General features: G+C 35.9%; 1 protein-coding gene across 1 annotated transcript in view; it reads right to left on the bottom strand.

Annotated features, from left to right (window-relative positions):
- Ilk (integrin linked kinase) overlaps positions 1-20,975 on the bottom strand; it is a 165,384-nt gene that overhangs the window by 27,504 nt on the left and 116,905 nt on the right. Inside the window, exons 9-10 of the mRNA XM_090406216.1 lie at positions 13,069-13,168; positions 2,270-2,400 (exon numbers count right to left, since the gene is read on the bottom strand). Coding sequence (XP_090262342.1) covers positions 2,270-2,400; positions 13,069-13,168 — 231 coding nt within the window. The remainder of the gene's footprint in view (positions 1-2,269; positions 2,401-13,068; positions 13,169-20,975) is intronic.

The following is a 20,975-nucleotide window of genomic DNA, read 5'->3' as shown; positions in this document are numbered from 1 at the left end:
GATTAGTGTAATTCCATCATTTACAAGACAATATCTAAGAATACCTTTGAAAATTACGTTTTTCATCATGACACATTTCTTGCATGCTCATTACCTCCTGAAGAAATAAAGTTCTCTTTCAGTTTTAATTTCCTGTCCATCATGTCTCCATTATGATTATATTCACATTTAGCATCTCTTCCATTACATTCTCAAGTTTTCCATTTGGAATAAATAATGTTCTGACATTCCATGAGGCTATTCATAAGAGCATATTTGTGGTTTTCAGATGAACTTCTTCTGCTGATGACCTTCCTAATAGCTTTGAGTCAACATCAATAGATGAAAAAATTTTTAAAGTAATTTATTAAAACTTAATAATATTTTGCCCTTGAAACTGAGCTCAAGGATCTTCATAACACCTTTTCAGCCAATGCTGCAGCCTATAAACAAACAGATAAAATACTGCATTAAATTTTTTCTGTTGGCACTGTTAATATTTTAAAGCACCAGTACAAATAATCAACAACACCTAAGTCAATATGTATACTTTCATAAACATGTTACCGGAATTATTATTATTATTCAAGCCTCCATGGAGTCAAAAGACTCATTGTGGGAGAGGTCCTTCCTAGGAAACACAAAGTCTATCATACCACTCCTCAAAACTCTATCAAGCAATGCATTCCACAGTTCAACAACTCTCCATGCAAAAAAACCACTCCTCATCCTCTTGCTCACAGCTTCCTTTCGTAACTTCCAGGGATAGCCCCTTGTCATCGCTCCTTCCTGCTGTTCCACTAAGCGAAAGAACTCCCCAGTCAACCCTGTAACTACTTCTCAATAGTTTAAAAGTCTCAATCATATCACCTCTCCTATCTACAAAACTCTGCAGTCTACATTCCCTCAGCCGATCCTCATAACTAACATTGTACAGTCCTGAAACCATCTTTGTTATCTGCCTCTGTACCCTTTCCACAGTTAATTTATTCCCTTCAAATCCTGGGGACCAAATTTGAGAACAATAGTGTGGTCTGATCAGGGTCTTATACAATGGAACAATAACTCTTTTATCTCTGCAGGTCAGCATCCTTTTCAGTATTGCAGCAATCCTTTGGGTTACCTTTACCACCTTTGCAATATGTTCCCTAACTTTCAGTTTTCTATCAATCATTACCCCAGATCTCTCGATTCCCCTACTTCCTCCAGTAGTCACTCCAATCGAGTATGCAGCCTTCCAAGCTTCAAGACTTTACATTTTGCTGCATTAAACCAACATCCACATTTGTTCACCCATCTGTCTAGTTTATTCAAATCCTCTTGCAGGGCTGCCGCATCTGCACTATTACTAATAACCCTTCCCAGCTTCACATCATCTGCAAACAACTGAATAACCCCCTGCAATCCATTGATGATTTCATTGATATAAAGGTTAAACAATACAGATCCCAGTACCAAACCCAGTGGGATCCAACTTGTAACCTTCCTACAGTTCCCATTCTCAGGATCATCTTCCCTGTGGTTATATATAAACAAGTCCGTTCTTCTGCATGACTAAAGCTCTTTAAGCTGTGATCCAAAATGTGCAGTAGAAAGATAATATCTTCTCTCTGATCCTGTTTAAGTTTTTGGAACTGAGTTTCTGGAATAGATAGTAATACTATCTAATGTTATCCTTCAAATAATATATTTTTGATCATTTTGTCTCTTCTAAGTATTCATTCATCATAAGTTTTATTATTTATTTCATAAAATAAATATTAAAAGTATATTAGCATCCCTACAACTTTACAAATAAAATAAAACTATAGTATCAGATATATTTTAAATAGAGTTATTAATTTAAGCAACCAATCCAATGCCAAAAATTTCTAAATTGAAATTTCAGTAACCATATTGGTTACTGAAATGATTATGGCAATACCCCATATAGTGCACTTAATTCATGCCAAAAATATTAAGTACTAACTGAACCTGCACTGAGCAAAGCATTAATGTAACAAATTATCGTGTGATGCATCGCAAATAGACAATTACCGGTGCAAAAAAACATGGTTAGATAAATCTTTATCCGGTATTCTGATGTAATTACAATTTACATAATTAAATGGGTTGATATAACATCTATACATAAGTGTTTATTGTTTAGAAAAACTACAATGTAGTTTGTTTGTATATTTGTATGAAATTACGAACTGCATTATAGTGAAACCTACACTGTTTGAAACTGTATTATGCAAGATATTGTTGTAATACATAATAACTGTGAAACTACACTAGCTGAACAAACCTTCATTCCAATTTCCATCGGTGACAAGTCAGAAAATGGAACCTCTCGTGTTGCCAGTTCCCAAAGCAGTACTGCATAACTCCACATATCAGCTGCTTTAACGTTTATGTCATCTTGTTTCTTTTGTAAGGCTAAAGATTATGAAACCAATATGACACAAAGCTCCATTATTTTGCAAAGTATACATATTTCAATGAAAATACATGTCTTGTAATAGCAAATTGTCTATACCAGAATTAAGTACAATACTCTCTCAATTATCTGGTCACTGGGAAAGTGATTTGCTGGTCAGTTAAAGAATTAGCAAACTGGAGGACAGATAACAGAATGTACAGATATAGTGCAGTTAACTGAGCATTTGGTTATTTGAAGGTGGAATAAGTGAGAGATTGATATGGTTTTCAAATTCACTTTAAATAAGAAATATAGAAGCAAAAATCAAGACTTTTTTCATCATCTCAAATAAGATGAAATTTTTTAAAATAAAGAAAATCATAGGAAGGATTAAATTATTATGCATCTTAGAATACTAATATGATAATAAGTTTCCCTAAACAAAATACAAAATTACTACTATAAAGTTATATTAAAAACATTTTATTTATATATATAATTTGTTTTGTAAATTGCACATATTTTTGCTCTATGCTGGGTATACAGAGCACAAGTGCAGTAAAGTGGTCATCATCATCATCGTTTTTTTTTTTTTTTTTTTTTTGAAGGACACATGGAAAGCATTTTTTCTTTCAAAGGGTTTTTTTATATGGCCACATAAACTTATTGTACATTAGCAATGTGGGTGAGTTAATCCAGAAACTACTGACTTCCAGTAAGCAGGATGAGAGTCTTGGGAAAAATAATGCAGTGTAATAGGATGTGAACCCACAGCATGTTAGAGAGGAGAGATGCTATTCACTCTACCATGATAAGCTGACATCTAAAGATATATATTTTGGTTTCCTGGTGGAGTTTTTAAAATTTCTCCAGTCACAGATCAAATCCTAGAAGAATATGTTGGCCATAATGAAAAACAATGATATAAAACTTTATAAGAGTAATTCTGATGAGTTTCACTGATCAAAATGACTACTATATGTTTTGCATCGTATTTTATTTATTTTTTTTAATTCTCCAATATTATTTTCACTTCAAGTATGTCTCTAAATCTAAACTGTTAATACATATATTTTGGCATTCCCAATGTAAATTAACCTCAAGATGATGAGATCCTATTGTTCACATACAACTGTGTCATACAACTGACACTGTGAGGCTTCATACTTTGCAAAAGTTTTGGGTGGACATGTTGATTCAGTCTACTATCAGGATAGAATAATAATATGCTTACAATTTTCGAAACAATGTGGCACAACCTGATGTGAAAGGCAAGATGGTGAATTCATGAATGGATTAATGAAGGTGAAGTTGTCTGCATGGATAGAAAAATAAGAACACAATTGTGGGCACAAGAAGTTAAACAAGCAGTCTTGGGAAAGAAGAAAGCATACCAGACTTTCCGAGCAAAGAAGTCAGCAGATATTTTAAAAGAATATCGAGAAAAATGTAATAGAGCTAAGTGATGTGTAAAACAAAAGTCAAGGGAAGACTTTGTTAAGAATATGGAAAATAAATATCAGGAAGGTGGCAAAATGATCTGGAGACTACTGAAAAAGCTTACAAATGGAGGTACAAGAAATCAAAGATGATAAAGGTGACGTGAAAACTGAAGATAAGGATATTCTATATGTCTGGAGTAATTACTTTGAAAGACTGTTAAAGGAACTAAGCAGTGACAGAACCATACTAGAAAATTTTCAAGAAGAATGTAAAGAGGAGTACATATCAATACCTGAGGTAGAAAAATCTGTCAAAAACTTGAAGAAATGTGGAAAGGCGGCTGGAGTACATGATAATTGACCAGAAATGCTTAAGTGTGAAGGTATAAAAGTTTTGCAGTGGCTACATTGAATAATTCATAGGGCATGATCAAAAGGTTAAATTCCCAATGATTGAGCAGAGCTCTCATAGTATAAAAAAGGGAATAAAGTTGAATGTGAGAATTATAGAGGAATTTCTCTAGTGAGTGTTCCAGGTAAGATTTATGAAAGCATACTTAAAAACAAGTTGAGAAAGATTGTGGAAGAGAAACTTGAAGAGCAAGCTGTGTTCAGGCCAAATAGAAGTTGTCAAGATCAGATTTTCACTTTAAGACATAGTGGAGAAATCATGGGAATATGAAAGGATCAGTACTTAAGTTTTGTAGATCTGGAAGAAAAGACATACAACAAGGCCCAGATAAATATTTTTCAAAATACTTCAATTATATAGAGCGAATGGAACGTTTTCAATTAAATGTTCAATTAAATGGAGCAATGCATTTAAGTCTATATTTAGGTTGTCAGTCAGCAGTTAGAATTGAATGAAATATAGGAAGATGGTTTAATGTAAAATCAGGAGTAAAACAAGAATGCACATTATCTCCAGTCTTATTCATCATCAATATGGATCACAATATGAAAGAAAGTGGCATTAGACCCAATATTAGAATTGGAATTATCAAACTTAGCTCTTTGTAGATGATGTTGTACTCCTAAATACATCTAGCGAAAGTCTCCAGGATTCTCTAACTAAATTGAATAACATCTGTAACAAATATTTTATGAAAATCAGCAATAAAAATACCAAAGCTATGAAAATAGGCAGGAGCATAGAAAACTTCAGATACATTTTGAATGGAGATTCTATAGAACAAGTAAAATATTTCGGCTATTTAGACACAATTTTTAGTGAAGATGGCAGGTTAAATCTAGAAACAGACAATAGATTAAGCAAAGCTGGTATGGTGGGTAGCCAGCTGAATAAATTTATATGGAATAAGAGAGAAATTGGCCAAAACACCAAACTAACAGTATACAAGACAGTGTTCAAACCAGTTTTAAGTTATGGATCTGATAGTTGGGTTAGAAATAAAGCACTTGATCAAAGACTAGAGACCACAGATATGAGGGTTCCGAGAAAAATTATGGGAGTGAACCGATAGCATCAATGATAGAATCATATTAAAAATGAAGATATTAGAAAGGAACTTGACATTATTAGCATTCAAGAATGCATCAATAGAGTTCATCTAAAGGGGTATTGGCCACTTAAACAGAATGAGTGAGGAAAGATAGCAAAACAGGTGTTTTGATGCTAAGATGACAGGAAAGAGACTCAGAGGAAGACCAAGGTCTTGGCGAATTGATTCAGTTAGAAGTGCCTTAGAAGCACGAAATGTTAGATATGACAATATTGAAGTTCTCACAAGTAATAGACTGATTTGGAGTAAAATTGTTGATAGGAGATTAATAATAATGTAAACTTAATCATGTAGTACTGTTATAGTAACCTGAAAACTTCTTAGGGATACATATCAAGAAATTGATGATGTGGTTTCAACTAGATCATGCTTATTGGAAAAATTACTCCAACTGGTATCAATAATTCAACGCTGGCTGGACATTTAATATAATGAAAGGGATTTAAATAGGATAATTAACAGTGGCAATATTAGCCCCAAAGAAAATTTTGCCTAAGTCAGCAAAAGGACTACAAACAATAATTAGAAGTGATGTTTCATGATAGCATTAATGTCGTGAATTTAATAAAGGTAGGAATGTTTTTTTTTTTAATCAAATATGTCCAAAAAAGGTTTGTCCTGTCATAACTGGGATTATCATTGGTCATAGTCTTAGCAGGATGAGGCTTTCTGTGGCAAAAAACTTATATGGAAGGGCCCAGGTGGTCATTGATTTACTGCAATTGTCTTTCTATGACTTTCATATTGCAGGAATTACAAAAGATGGTGAAGTCATCTACAAAGAGACAATGTTTAAGATAAAAAGAAGTTGTTCTGTTATGGAGTTAACTTTGATTATAAACAGCATGCTTCTGGGACTCTTTCCTTTCAGAGCAAAGATTAGGAGAAAGTGATTCCCACATGGACTTGAAAAGTTCAGTTATAGAGAAAATTTCTGATGAAAAAAGGAAGATTCCTCTAAGTTGTATAGGTCTTTCAAAATATCAAATCTCCAAGCTATGTCATATGCTTTTCTATGTCAAAGAAAACTGATACCAGGTGCTTGTTTTTAAGGAAAGCATCACTAATGGATGGTTCCTACTCGATGAGATGATCTAATGTTGTTGAACAATGCAATCAGAAGCCATTCGGTGTATGGCTTCTAATAACACTGAAATCAATAGCAAGGAATAATCTGTTGGAGGTTTTGTATCCTTGGCTAGCTTTGAAGAGGCATTGTAAAAACTGCCCTTCATCAGGAATCTGGAAATTTGTATTCATAGTAAATTTTTCTACAAAGGAAGAGGAGATGTTCACGACTGTGGCAACTATAGAGGGATCAAGCTGATGTCACACACATTGAAGATATGGGAAAGAGTAATTGAAGGGAGGATACGGCAGGAAACGAAAATTGGTGAGGAGCAGTTTGGATTTATGCCAGGAAGAGGGATAACGGATGCAATATTTGCGCTAAGGCGATTGATGGAGAAATATAGAGAGATGCAAGTGGAGCTGCACATGGTGTTTATAGACCTGGAAAAGGCATACGACAGAGTGGCCAGGCAGGAGGTATGGAGGCGTATGAGGAAGAAGGGGGTGTCGGAGAAGTACGTGAGGTTGGTGAAGGAGATGTATGAGGGAACAGAAACTCAGCTCAGGTCTAGTGTCGGCATGACAGAAGGGTTCCCCATTGTCTTAGGGCTACATCAAGGGTCAGTTCTGAGCCCCTACCTCTTTGACCTGGTTATGGATGTACTAGTGGAGGATGTCAAGAAGGAGGCACCATGGAGCATGCTGTTTGCCGACGACATTATTCTATGCAAATCATCCCGAGAGAAGTTTGAAAATACCCTGGAAGAGTGGAGAAAGGTATTGGAGGGGAGAGGCATGAAAATTAACTGGGAGAAGACTGAATATATGTCAACGGGGAGTGACGAGGATATGATCATACTACTTCAGGGTGAAAGGCTAATTTCAGGGAAGAAATTCAAGTACCTTGGGTCAGTCGTCGAGAGGAATGGTGACCTGGATGAAGATGAGCGGGGTCCTGTGCGACAAGAGAGTGAGTTGTAAGAGGAAAGGAAAGCTGTATAAGATGGTGGTGAGGCCAGCGATGCTTCATGGTGCGGAGACATGGCCTATAACAAAGGCACAGGAGAGGAAGATGGAGGTAGCAGAGATGCGGATGTTGAGATAGATGAGTGGTGTGACAAAGAAGGACAGGATAAGGAATGACTACATCAGAGGGATGGTTAAGGTGGGACCAATTGGCAAGAAGATACAAGAAAGTAGGCTGAGGTGGTTCGGACATGTAGAGAGGACGGGTGAGGAGTATGTTGGTAAATGAGTAGAGTATATGGAGTTGGAGGGAAGGAGGAAAAGAGGCAGGCCCAAGCTCAGGTGGAGGGATAAGGTGGCAGAGGATCTTAGGGAGAAAGGATGGAGTCCGAAGGATGCCCTGGACCGGAGAACTTGGAAGAGGAAGGTTAAAGATCGGTGCACCGACCCCGTTGAACATGGGATAAGGCATAGTGAAAGAAGAAGAAGTAAATTTTGTTAGTAAGGCATAGTTGCTGATCTATGGAAGATGGTGACAGATGTTTAACCATCTCATAATAGATGTCACATGGTGCTATAGCAGCTAGACAGCAATAAAGCAAAATAGTTTTTCAAGAAGGAATTTGATATTTTTTCTCGTTCAGGAACTCTGGAGGAGAGGGAGGGGTTAAGAGGATTCTACCAATATTTTAGAATAAAACTTCTACCCCCCCCCCCCCCCAATTATCTGCAATTGCTTTTACATCAGCAATTGTATGTCCATTGTGTTCTAGGAATGAAAGTGGATGGGTGGCATATCTGTTTTTCATTTCTGGACTCTATCCCAAATGTCTCTGGTGATGGATGATCAGGTTATTGAAAATATATAGTGGATACATGAGTCATTTTAGTTGTGATGACAGATATATCATGCTTGAGTCCCCAACATATTTTAAAAGCAACCAGATTTGTTGTTGTGGGATATCTGTGGAAAATATCCCAAGCTTTGTAACAAGTTTTCTAACCTGCTCAGTATTCAGCATTTTACTCTCGTTTAGGGAAATATGGAAATTGACCTGATTTTTTGGTATTACAATTATGGCAGCTTCTACTATTTATTCTAACATAATTCACTGCTTTAGTAACAGGAAATAAGATGACTGTCACAGAATCAAATTCTGTTAAGGAAGAAATGGTAAACAAGTTAGCCTGCTCTATTTTTCATTATGATATCTGAGAAAGAGTACATGGCTGCCATGTAAAAGATAGGATATCACAGGAAAAATATGGGAAATTCTCTCCCATACAACTTGTTGTCAGTTTTCCACTTAAACAGCTGCAAGAGAGAGAGAGAGAGAGATAGAAAACTGTGAAGTCAATAGCAGTGAATGTTTAGATAGGCATAGGAAAAAGGTGCTGCTTCTTGTGTTTAAGAGGGAAAGATTATTGTTGTCAAGTATATGCTGGCCTGGTTGGCTGAATGGTTAGCATATCTGTTCTCCAGCCAAAAGGCTGCGGGTTCGAATCCCGCCTTGGCATGGATGTTTGTAATTGTCTGTGAAAATACTAGTGGTGGTGGTGGTGGTCTATGGTACATGGCATTGATGTAGATGATGAAGATAGTTGCGGTTGGTGGAGTGGTGAAGACAGAGCATTGTAGAGCAGGTGCCCTCCCTCGATGAGTCCTTGGACTCACCGGAGGTGTTAAGGAATAATATGCTTTATAACCCTGTCCCCTTTGACTTTAGTATGAGTACTACTCCATGGTGGTGTGGCCATTTAAATCCCCTCCATTACTGGAGGAAATGCAATATGAGGGCATCCTGGGAAAATATCTGTACTAAGTGGCAGAATCATAATAAGAAATCTGACCAAGAAGCAGACGGCTCTGTTTGTGTTGAGGTGGACTTGGAGAAAGGAGATACAGTTAACAACATGGATGGAAACTCCTCTTTGGGAAGGTCCATCTCATATCTTGGCCTTACAGATGATAGTATCTTCACTAGGCTTTATGAGAGGGGGGGGGGGGCTGGAAAGTGCTGATAAACACCTAGAACAAAAATTATATTAAAGCAACTGATATAACCACAAAAAAGAACATATTAGTAACAGAGTTATGAAGGTAACTTATGTTCTTATATCCTTGCATTGCATGTTGTGGTTATATCAGTTGCTTTAATATAATTTTTGTTCTAGATGTTTATCAGAACCTTCCAGATCTCCCCCACCGTAAATAGGTCTCCCACAAGCAAAAGCACACTGGAATTGTCATGAATCAACCCAGAATATCAACATGTTGATATTCTGGCTGATTCATGACAATTCCATTGCAAAATTAATTTTATTACCAATTTTTGGTGGATCATCCATTTGGATTTCACTGTCCAATGTTGTGAGGTATTGTTATGATCAGCCTTAGATGTTTCATACTTGAGGAATGCAGATGGCCAGTGTCCATCTCTTCCTCTACAAAAAAAGAAAAGAAAAAAAAAAAAGAGCCAAATTCTACTGCAAGATAGTGAATAGTTTGCAAGTTTTATTTTTCTGCATTGATCTTCTTTTTGTTTAAGCTGTCTCTTATAATCAACCAGCCTTCTGATTCTATATATATCATTTTCTCACAAAGCTACTCATATGGCTGACCACCATCCAGTGATCATTTCAGTGTTACTCTCACCAACTGGAAGATGACACCTCATTTATAACATCCTTTGATGAGATGATCAAATCCAGGACTCTTGATCCTCATGTGCCCTCTCTTATATACTGCATAAGGTCCTTGTGAAATTTATTCCATTTGTCATCAAATCTCATCTCTTCATTCCAATCTATGTTATCAACATTAAAATCTAATGATGCCTTTAATTCTTCTAGAGGAAGTAGGTGAGGCCGTTTTAGTCCTATCTATGTTTTGGAGACTGAGGGGGGAACAGTTCACTCTCCACCGGTAACCAATCAGAAATAGCTGGCCCAAGATTATCACAAATTATACACAATATCTGGTGAAGAGAGGCAGCTGACAAGTGAAAAAAGTTTCAAAAAGTTTCCTAATTTCAAAAAATATTGAAATTAGGAAACATCTCATTTTTCCTAATTTCAATATTATGTTTTACTGTGTGAAATAGTGTGGGTTCTATGGTCAATTTTCTTGAGTTTACAGAACGAAAAACTTGAATTTCCGGGAGAATAAACAAGCTTACCCGTGCCAAAGATTGACTAACTCAGGAATTGGTTGGAAAAAGGATTAGAAAAAGTTCCTCTAGTTGACAAACTGGAATTGAACTTATGGCAATCTTTCTTTAGGTGGCCTAGCTTGTGACACATATGCCACTTCCGCTGAGCTACATAGGCTCCAAAATTAAAATTACCTGTAATTACTACCTTTTTCTTAATTGGTAGGCTAAAATGCACATACAATTTTCTACTCAATGCTCTCTCCACATTACCACTGTATTTAACAAATAAGCTTAGGTATTGATAGTTATTCATGACTTATTTTTAACAGTGTTAACAACACCAAACAAACTATTTTATAAAAAGATGTTTTATTAACTTGCTTATATTTTGCTGAATTTCAAATCAGCATCAACAGAGCACAACACAGCATGTACACATGGCAGTGAGTAAGTGAAACAATATAATTGTAACGGAAGATCTAAAGTCCAATTTTGGCACCCTCTAATGTAAAAAAAAAAAAAATTACAGCTATGTGGTAGTTGCTCTGAAGTTAACAGTCTCCCAAATTTTTGGCAAATTAATGTAACCATATCTGTTCAGGTTAGGAGAATTCTTCATAGCCAAGGCTGACTCAAAAAATAATATTTTGGATCTGCAATGACTTCTAAATAGCACATTAGTTTTCTTCCATCTAATCCTGTGTGAAGGAGTGTCCAAAGTGTGGTCTGCAAGTCCTGACTTGCCATAATAATGGTAGTGAATGTACTTTTTATGTTCTTCTAAGTGGATGTTAACAGATCTTCCTGTCTGCCCATAGCAGTCTAAGTCACAGTCATACGGAATTTCATACACTCCAGGGTGTACTAGAGGGTGAAGTTTATCCTTAGGCGAGCAGATCAGAGTTGCTAATTAAACATGAGGTTTGAATGTCGCATGAAGGCCATGTTTCATTAGTACTTTGGCTATCTTTTCTGATGTACCTCTGACATAGCTGTGTATTAGAGGAGATATATAGTATTTTATCTATTTTGTAGGAATTCTAGCCATTGGCCAAGAAAGTATGATGGAGATATATGAGTTCTGTGAACAGAGCTGTATCATTAGAACAATTGGCTCTGTGTGTCAGTGTTTTTAAAATGCCATACTGTTGGACTGAATTATGATGTGACTTTTTAGGTAGATTTCTTCCTGTATGTGTTGGCTTTCTGTAAATGGAAAAAGATAGTGATCCATCTGAAAGGCAGGTGACTAATGTGTCAAGAAAAGGTACATAGTTATTTTCTCTCTCTCTGAGAGCAATTTACTTCACATCTGTATTTGTCTGTTAATTGATTTTAGAATTCTGCATCTTACTGGCAGAACTATTCTAATGACAAGATTGTCACAATTTGTTCAGATGAATTTATTGCACAAATTTTCTAAAACAAATTTCAGCATTATAGTAAACCCAGAATGAATCTCCAATCATTATATATGGAGATATATATAATGCAGAATGACCTGTGATATACAACAGAATAAGTTCAACTACTGTAACTACAAATATACAGGGTGTTCGGGATAAATTTGACAGTTTCGTAAGGAAAAAGAAAATCTTCTTTGTATCTATTAAATTTAATGAATTGACAAAAAAACATTACAGGCAGAGTTAATTACAATACTATCAACAAGATTTACTCAAAATAACCACCATTAGCATCGATCACAGCTTCAATTCTGCTTCGGAACTTCGAACAAGCTGATGCTACAGTCTCCCTGGGAAGGGCCGCAAAAACTGTTTTAATTTTATCCATTAACTGGGCTTTTGTATTACTGGAAGTGCGATTGGTGTCTTTTTCAACTGCGCCCCATACAAAATAATCCATGGGGTTAAGGTCTGGGGAGTTTGGAGGCCAAACATTTGGACTGGTGAAGTCGTAGAAATTTTCAGACAACCATTTTTGACTTTTCCCAGAGGTGTGGCAAGGGGCCGAATCCTGCTGCCATACATACGGCCTACCATTGGCTACCCTTGTTATCCAGGGCTTGACTACAGTTAGCAACTCCACGAACAAAGCCCGAATTCCAATGCCAGGGTACTTCAGCACCTGTTCCTGCAGATTTGCGAGGAATTCTGCTGTACGAACGCAATCAGATCGTCTGCTAGGGATCTTTCTTCTTGCTACATCCTCGTAGTCACCATTGCAAGTCTCTAGTTCATGCCTGATTGTTTTTACTGTATTCAGGGAGCATTGGGCAGCAGTCGTAATATCCTTATTTTGATGGCGGGCACGAATCATCATGATACAAGTTATTCTCTTCCATGATTCAGGTGGGTTCCAGCTATCCATCCTTTCTGACATCTTGTATATGAATGAAGAAGGGTCCAAACTTTTAAATGAAGAGAAGTGTGTGTTAATACATGTAACTTACGGAAAAATATAATTAATTATAAATATGTCAAATTTATCCCGAACACCCTGTATATATATATATATATATATATATATATCAATCTAGTCTAATTTATATCTTTATTAAAATCTACCTTCAGGTGCCATCCATGCAGGACTATACATCTTCCCTTTCTCCTGAAAGGAGAATTTTGCATCTGCCATATTAATTCTTGCTGTCAAATCATCATCAATCTAGAAAAAATAAATAAATAATTTAAATAATCAGTCCATATTCTTATAATCAACAAACAACAATGTCTATATCGAAAACTAATTTAAAAGAGGTAAAATGAAACCAGGTTGAAATACTAATGACAAGCATTTACAAACATTTCTTCTTATTATTATTGTGCTATCTTCTATCGAAGGTCAGCGACCATCTTGGCAAACAAACTGCGGTCTTGTGCTAATCTGAGCAGTTGTGCACTGCTCTTTCCTGTCCACGTCTTGATGTTGTCAAACCATGATATTCTTTTTCTTCCTCTAGTTGCTTTGCCATCAATTCTTCCTACCAAAATAGTTTGTAGAAGTTGGTATTTGCTGTTTCTCATGATGTGGCCAAGATATGATGTTTTTCGTTTCTTGATTATTTGTACAAGATGTTTAGCTTTGCCAATGTATTTTAAGACCTCTTCATTGGTAATTTTTTCTGTCCATGATATCTTTAGCATTCTTCTGTATAGCCACATCTCAAAGGCTTCGATTTTCTTGATGGTTGTCACCTTCAATGTCCATGTTTCAACTCCATAGAGCAGAATAGACCACACGTAACATTTCAGCATTCGGCATCTGACTTCCATGTTTAGGTCTTTATTGCAGAATAGTGTTCTCATTTTCATGAAGGACTGCCGTGCAACTTCAATCCTTGTCTTTATATCTATTTCTGGATCCCACTGTTCATTAAGCCAACAACCAAGATATTTATATCTTGACACTTGATCAATATTTTTCCCATTGAGTGTCAGTTTCATTGATGAGGCTGGATGTTTGCTGATGATCATGTATTTTGTCTTGTTGATGTTTATATTTATTCCCATTCTTTGGCTTTCTATGTATACTCTGTCAATGAGTTTTTGGAGATCCATAATGTTATCTGCAATTAGCACGGTGTCATCTGCATATCGTAGGTTGTTAACAATCTTTCCATTTATTGTGATTCCCTCTGGACATTCTTCCAATGCTTTTTTAAAGATTACCTCTGCGTATATGTTGAACAGGAGTGGTGAGAGCACATATCCTTGTCTCACTCCTCTTTTGATGTTAATATCACTGGTGGTAATGTTGTCTAATTGAACGGTAGCTGACTGATTCCAATACAGATTTGTTATTAGTCTTATGTCTTGTTCATCTAGCCTTGTTTGTTGAAGGACTTCTATTAAGTTAGTGTGTCTGACTTTGTCGAATGCTTTTTCAAAATCTATGAAACACATAAAGACAGATTTCTCTTTATGAAACACATAAAGACAGGTCTTTGTTTTTGTACATTCTTCTTGTATCAATAAGAGAAAGAATCTCATCTGTCATCCATTCCTGTTGTTTTATATTATTCACATAACCTACTTCTTCAATATTTGTTGTTACGATGGCATTCTTTAAGCTATTCCAAAGAGATTCCACACTTTTATTTTCTTCTATGTTAATCTGTTGTAATCGCAGGTTAAGCTGTGTCTTGGCACTTTTATTTATGTTCGGGTCTTTCAGTTTTTCTACATCAATTTTCTTTTTCTTCTTTTGTGATTTTTTAGCTGATTTTAATCTAAGACGTACTTCTGCAACTATGGGATTGTGGTCTGATGAGATATCTGCTCTAGGGTAAGTCTTTGCACTCTTTATACTACTGTGGAATCTTTTATTTATCAGTATATGATCAATTTGATTTCGGACAATGTTATGTTGGTTATCTTGAGGCGATTTCCAAGTGTAGTCTTCTGGGTGGAAGTTTAAACCAGGTATTTGCTATTGTTAGATCTTCTTCCTGACAGAACTGGACTAGGCGATCTCCTCTGTCATTTCTGGTGCCTAAGCCATGTTCACCAACAATTTCTCCATCACCCCCCTCTTCCTACTTTTGCATTGAAGTCACCCATCACTATGTTTATATCATGTTTCTTTGTTAGGTTTTTAATCTCTTTTAGGTGTTCATAAAACTCTTCAACATCTTCACCTTTGTCAGCTGTGGGTGCATAAGCTTGGATGATATTTATGTTAACGGGGTTTCCCTTAAGTTGTAACAGCATTATCCTTTCAGAAAATGGAATCCAATTTAGTACTGATTTATTGATTTCTTCATCTACTATTACAGCTACCCCATGTCGATGTTTGTTCTCATCATTCCTAGAGTAATACATTGTTGTATTATCTTGTTGACACTTTCCAGATCCTGGCCATCTTGTCTCGCAAATTCCCAAAATCCGGATGCCCAACCTCTTCATTTCTCTTGTGGCATTTCTTAATTTGCCAGCTTCATACAGAGTTCTGACATTCCAAGTTGCAATTTTAAAAGTGGACACCATTTTGAGCCGGAGATTCTTCGCACCCCTGTCCCATTTAAGGGACGCCGGGAACTTGGGGCCAATTGTAAGGGTTTGCTCGCCATGGTGGTTGTTCTGGAGATAAGGTAGAGCAGTAGTTTCTCCATTTGCTTTCTGCTCCGCAGTATTACAGACGTACACAATATAATCATATTGCCATCTGCAAATCTCTGATCACAAGCTTTTCCGTCATCATTTGGCTTCAACCTTGTGTCAGTACTGACAATGCTGCTTCCCAATGTCAGGGGCAGTGACCCCAGCAGGTACTTATTTAATGGTGGCACTACTCGCCATGTCACCGAGTTGTCATTGGGCTTTGCGAGGTTTTAAGTGAGACAGAGTTGCCACTTCTGCTCCCCCACGCCCTGATAGCTCAGTCGCTGTTGTTCCACGGCTGCTTATTCGCCAGATTGCTCTGCTTATATCGCAGCTAGCCTCCATATCTGAAGGCTGTTCCCCGATCCGCCACCTGGGGACGCACCCGGTAGTAGTCAGCTCTGCCCCAAGTACAAACATTTAACATTTCTAAAAACATTTGTTGTGAAAGAAAGGAATGTTGAATGCCTAGTGACAATGAACTGAGGTTCAAATAATGTGGCATGTGCTCATTTCAAATCTAGATCTTCTTGAACTGAGCACTGCCACATGTGCTCATACTGAGCTCATACTCGTACATACATGTGCTCATACTCAGTATGAGCACCTGCTATATAACACGAGGAGAATCTCATCAATTTAACCCCCCCCACACACACACCCCAACTGAGAATGCAGGGACATAACAGCTGAAAAAAACAGAGACGTTAGACTCCTTCCTCAGTCACCTCAATTGCCTACATCCAAGAATCAAGTTTACAATGGAAAAGGAAAATAACAATAGTTTACCCTTCCTAGACACCTTAGTAACATGCCTTCCTAATGGTAACCTTTCCTTCACTGTATATAGAAAACCCACTCGCACAGAAAGATACATTCACAAACTCTCCCACCACCACCACCCCCTCTCAACAATTATGGCATTATTAAAACTAACCAATACAGCCCACAATCTTTCTTTGAGTGGAACCTCCCTTTCAAACTCAATCACATACACAATAGCTTCCATTCCAATGGCACAGCGATTACAGAATTAAAAAAAAAATAATCAGTTCCTCCCTCATTCCCAGGCCATCTCTTCAAAGGATTTCAGAAATGCCATCGCCATCCCCTACATTCGTGGCACATTAGAAAAAATAGCCAGGTCCTTTACACAACATTTAAGCCCCACTGTAAACTTGCTACCCTTATCCATTCTACCAAAGATCAGCTCCCTCCTCTCTCAGTGCCTGGAGTATATAAAGTATCCTGTTCCTGCAAGCTGGATTACTTCAGACAGACAGCAGATCAGCAACCATCTGTTTAGAACACAAATCATACATCTGCAATCACGACTACGGTCAATCTGGTCTTGCAAACCATGTTTTGGATACAACCCACAGGATCTCCTGTGGGATCGCAGTAAATTCGAAAAAGAAAAACTGTTTTTAGAATCTGTGGCGACACTCAGAAATCAACCCAATTAAAATAAATACAGTTGCGTAAAACTTTTTGGGAAACATTATCGGAGGTCCCGCTTTACATCCTAGGACACCTACAAATGTCCATAGAGGGTGCCACCTTTAGAGTCCCCCATGTGTTTCACTTAGTATTGTGTTGTATTTGAGTGCATGTTACAAGAGTTATTTGTAATCCCTGAAAACATCTCAGTGAAAGATGAAATATTGCATTAAAATTAGTTTTTAATCTTTTCCTAGTGCTGTAAATATTTCATTAAACCTCAAACATGAAGTACTGGTAATAGTAGCTGCTATTTGTAGCAGCTACTATTTGTAGTAGCTACTATTACCAGTAGTATTTTTAATAAAATAATTTTGAGAAACTTTTGCCAGAAGACAACATTACATTTGATGAATTATTACTATTTTCTTAATCAAAAGGAGGAAAATAGAACACACACATTTCACTTTTATAATCAGAAAGATTATTGTAAAATTCATTATTCTTAAAAAACGTATACATACTGTTTGTTAGTCAGTACCTTTTTAACTTTAAATATAAGTTTAATTATGATATTTGCATCCCTGAAGTCATAAACAGCATGTAATGGAACTTTTACTATTGTCAAATTATAGATATGAAAAGCACAAATGTGCAAAAGTACAAGCACATTTACAGAACACCTGGTTCCTTCTACCATGAAGAGGCAGCAGGGATAAGCACACATAACTCGGCTGGATTCAAAGGAAGAAAGAAAGTGAAAAGATAAAAACAGATAGTGAAATTCTAACATACTAATGTTAAATATGTGAAGTTTAAATATGTTATCAAATCTGTGATGTGGCGACAACGCCATGTTACGTCGTCACTTCCTTATATTTGCTCTTACTTGTCTTATAATATTAACCTCGTGTCTATATCGTTAATAATTCCTTAATTCAACACTTTCTGTTATAACCTTAATTATACCTCATTAACTCTTTAACTTATGCAGTCTCTACATTTACTTTGGGCTATCATCAATTTTAAGGATATTGCACGTGGGTAGAAGACAAAGAGATTCCCAATAGGCAATTCCTTTGTTTCAGTGCTGGTTCTTTCTTCGGATTCAGGGAAAATTTATATTATACTGCGCCACCCTGAATCTTAGATTTCACCTTTCCTGCTGATGGAACTGACTTTGTCTTCTTTGGCACTGAACAACTGGCTTCTGTCCACTATTTTGATTGCTGTTTGGATTCTGGTGTGTAATGGCGAATCCAAATCTCATCCATAGTAATAAATCGATGCACAAAATCAGTTTTATTCTTGTTAAAATGCTCCAAGCACTTTTCGGAGATTTTCATGTGAGTGCATTTTTGATCTGCTGTGATTAAGAGTGGCACCCATCTTGCGCAAAGCCTTTTCATTTGCAATTCTTCAAGCAAAATATATCCTACACATTCTTTTGAAATGCCTATAGTCTCAGCAATTTCGCATACTTTGACTCACCAGTCATCCAATACCATATCGTGCATTTGATTAATGATTTCTGGTGTTGTTACACTTTTTGAATGTCCTTCATGTGGATCATCTTCAAGGCTGGTCGGCCATGTTTAAACTCGGGAGCCCATTTCTTAATTGTTGAAAACGAAGGAGAAGAGTGAACTTTTAAGCTTTTATGAACTGTATTAACCCATAAACTTTTATGAACCTCGAATGAATTTCTTTTGCTGAAGAATTTTATAACCACAAGATACTCAATTTTATCTATTTTAAGGGATACAGACAACTGTATAAAACAAACTAACTGATAGTAGCTTATGAACTTATGAAAAACTTCCATGAACCAAATAATTGTTTCATGATTATCTGGAATAAAATTCTTTATGAAGAAAAAAATGCACCCTCAGCTATGAGTAAGAGTGGCAAACCTTTTGCAAACCGGTCTTATCTCACGAATTTTTTCGTCTAGTCTGGTTAAAAGATCAGAATAATCCCCGGTTATTATGTTTTACCCTTTTCAAGATAATTAATAAACAAAATGCCTTTAGCATTCCAAAATGCCAATGCCAGTGTAAGGTAAAATTAACAACAATAAAAAATTTTTTTAATAAAATAATTTTGAGAAACTTTTTCCAGAAGTTATGTGATTTCAGAAATGCTATATCTGCTTCTATTGTTCTGTCACAATTTCTGCACAGATCCAACAATGACCCCCCAACCTCTTTTTCATGATAAAAAAATCACATATTGCAATATTACAGTATGGAAGTTTCTTCTGTTTTGTCCTGCCATTGACAAAAGACTACAATTAAAAGGAAAAAATATTTAAATATATTGTATACAGACTATACCGTAAGAAAATTGTGTCCTGCTTTCAGTGGTACCAGCTGTGAAATGCAGCAACAAAACAACTAACAGAAAGCCAGTAAAATGTTCATCCTCATCATTTTATCCAATGTTTGACCACAAGCAAGTTCTAGTGTGGATTATAACTTAAAAATTTTAAGTCTATTAAAAATACTGCATACTAATAATGAACAGATTTATATCTTACTTTTCTGCAAATACTGAACAAAACAAAATTTTATTCTTGATGCTTTATTTTAAACAGTAACAAAATTCTCAAAAATTATTTGTTCATGCTTGATTTAAAAAATAATATAATTGTGTATTAGAGAATTATATTCACAAGTGCAAAACCCAATACAGAGAAATGATTCAAATATGTACGTGTAACAATGCAACAAAAGCATGTATTTTAGTAGCTGCTGTACTAATTTTGTGATCTTACAGAAAAACTGCAGGAAAATTAATGCCAACAGCAATAGACAAGTTAAATATCCCTTCCCCCCCTTATCTGCCAATAAAAGTCAAGCATTATGCATATTAATTAATACTAAGACAACTAGGCACCAGGTGTTGACGAGACCATACCAGGCTGTTTATACGAGGACAATCATAGGAGATATAGTAGTAGTAAAGTTTTTTCACTTGGTTATAAATTAAATTAAAGATGCCAAGAAATTATATTCTTGGTTTATCCTTTATTCAAGTGTAAACAAACAAAGATGATGATAGTGCTCCTGTCCTCCAAGTTAAATGACTTACAGCTAAAAATTGATGACTTTGCTTGCGGTGCAGAAACTGCGGGTCTACATATAAAAAACAAGAAAACCAAGATCATGTGAATAAACGAAAAATCAAATAAAGAAATTAAGTTAAAAAATTAAACAATTGAAGATGTTGATACTTTTACATACTTTGAATCAGTAATAAATAAACAAGGCGGCGGCACTGACAAAGACATTTTACAAAGAATTACTCAAGCACAAAATTGTTTCAGGTCATTAAACAAATTATGGAAAGCATCAAATATTACAGTTAAAGTGAAAATTAATGTATCTTATTTTTAGAAGTACTTGTGGCATAGTATAATTATTAAAAGAACATGTAAGACCACAGTAATAACTTTTAATTAATAAAGGTATAGATATTTCATACTAAACTAATAGTACATCTTCAGTGTCACACAAACAGTTATAGGAATGGAATACAAGTAATAAACATTCGGTGGATCACCTATTAAAATACAATTGTTGCCATGCTAGGAAATGACAGAAAATAATAATTAATCTATAAGATAATTGTTTTTTTTTTTTATTGATTACATAAAATAAAAGTCTCCCAGAACTTCGAGAGATAATCATTTCGGTTTAAATTCGGTCGGTGTAAAATAACTTCACAACTTTCTTTAAAAAGGCGTTCATATTTGAATCTGCATCTATGGAGGAGAATAGCTTTATCACACTGGATATTATGAGTATTGTTAATACTGTGTTGTGCTAGACCAGACTTCTGAGGTTTGTTGTATTCAATATAATATTGATGTTCCTTAATTCTTTTTTCAGTTTATCCAAAATAAGAAACATCACATTCACATGGTATTT

Source organism: Typopeltis vanoorti, chromosome 16 (genome assembly GCF_054136105.1).
Source record: "Typopeltis vanoorti isolate ZY-2024b chromosome 16, IOZ_Tvanoo_1.0, whole genome shotgun sequence".
In the NCBI taxonomy this organism is placed as follows: Eukaryota; Metazoa; Arthropoda; class Arachnida; order Uropygi; family Thelyphonidae; genus Typopeltis; species Typopeltis vanoorti.
This window is presented reverse-complemented; position numbering and strand designations above follow the sequence as displayed.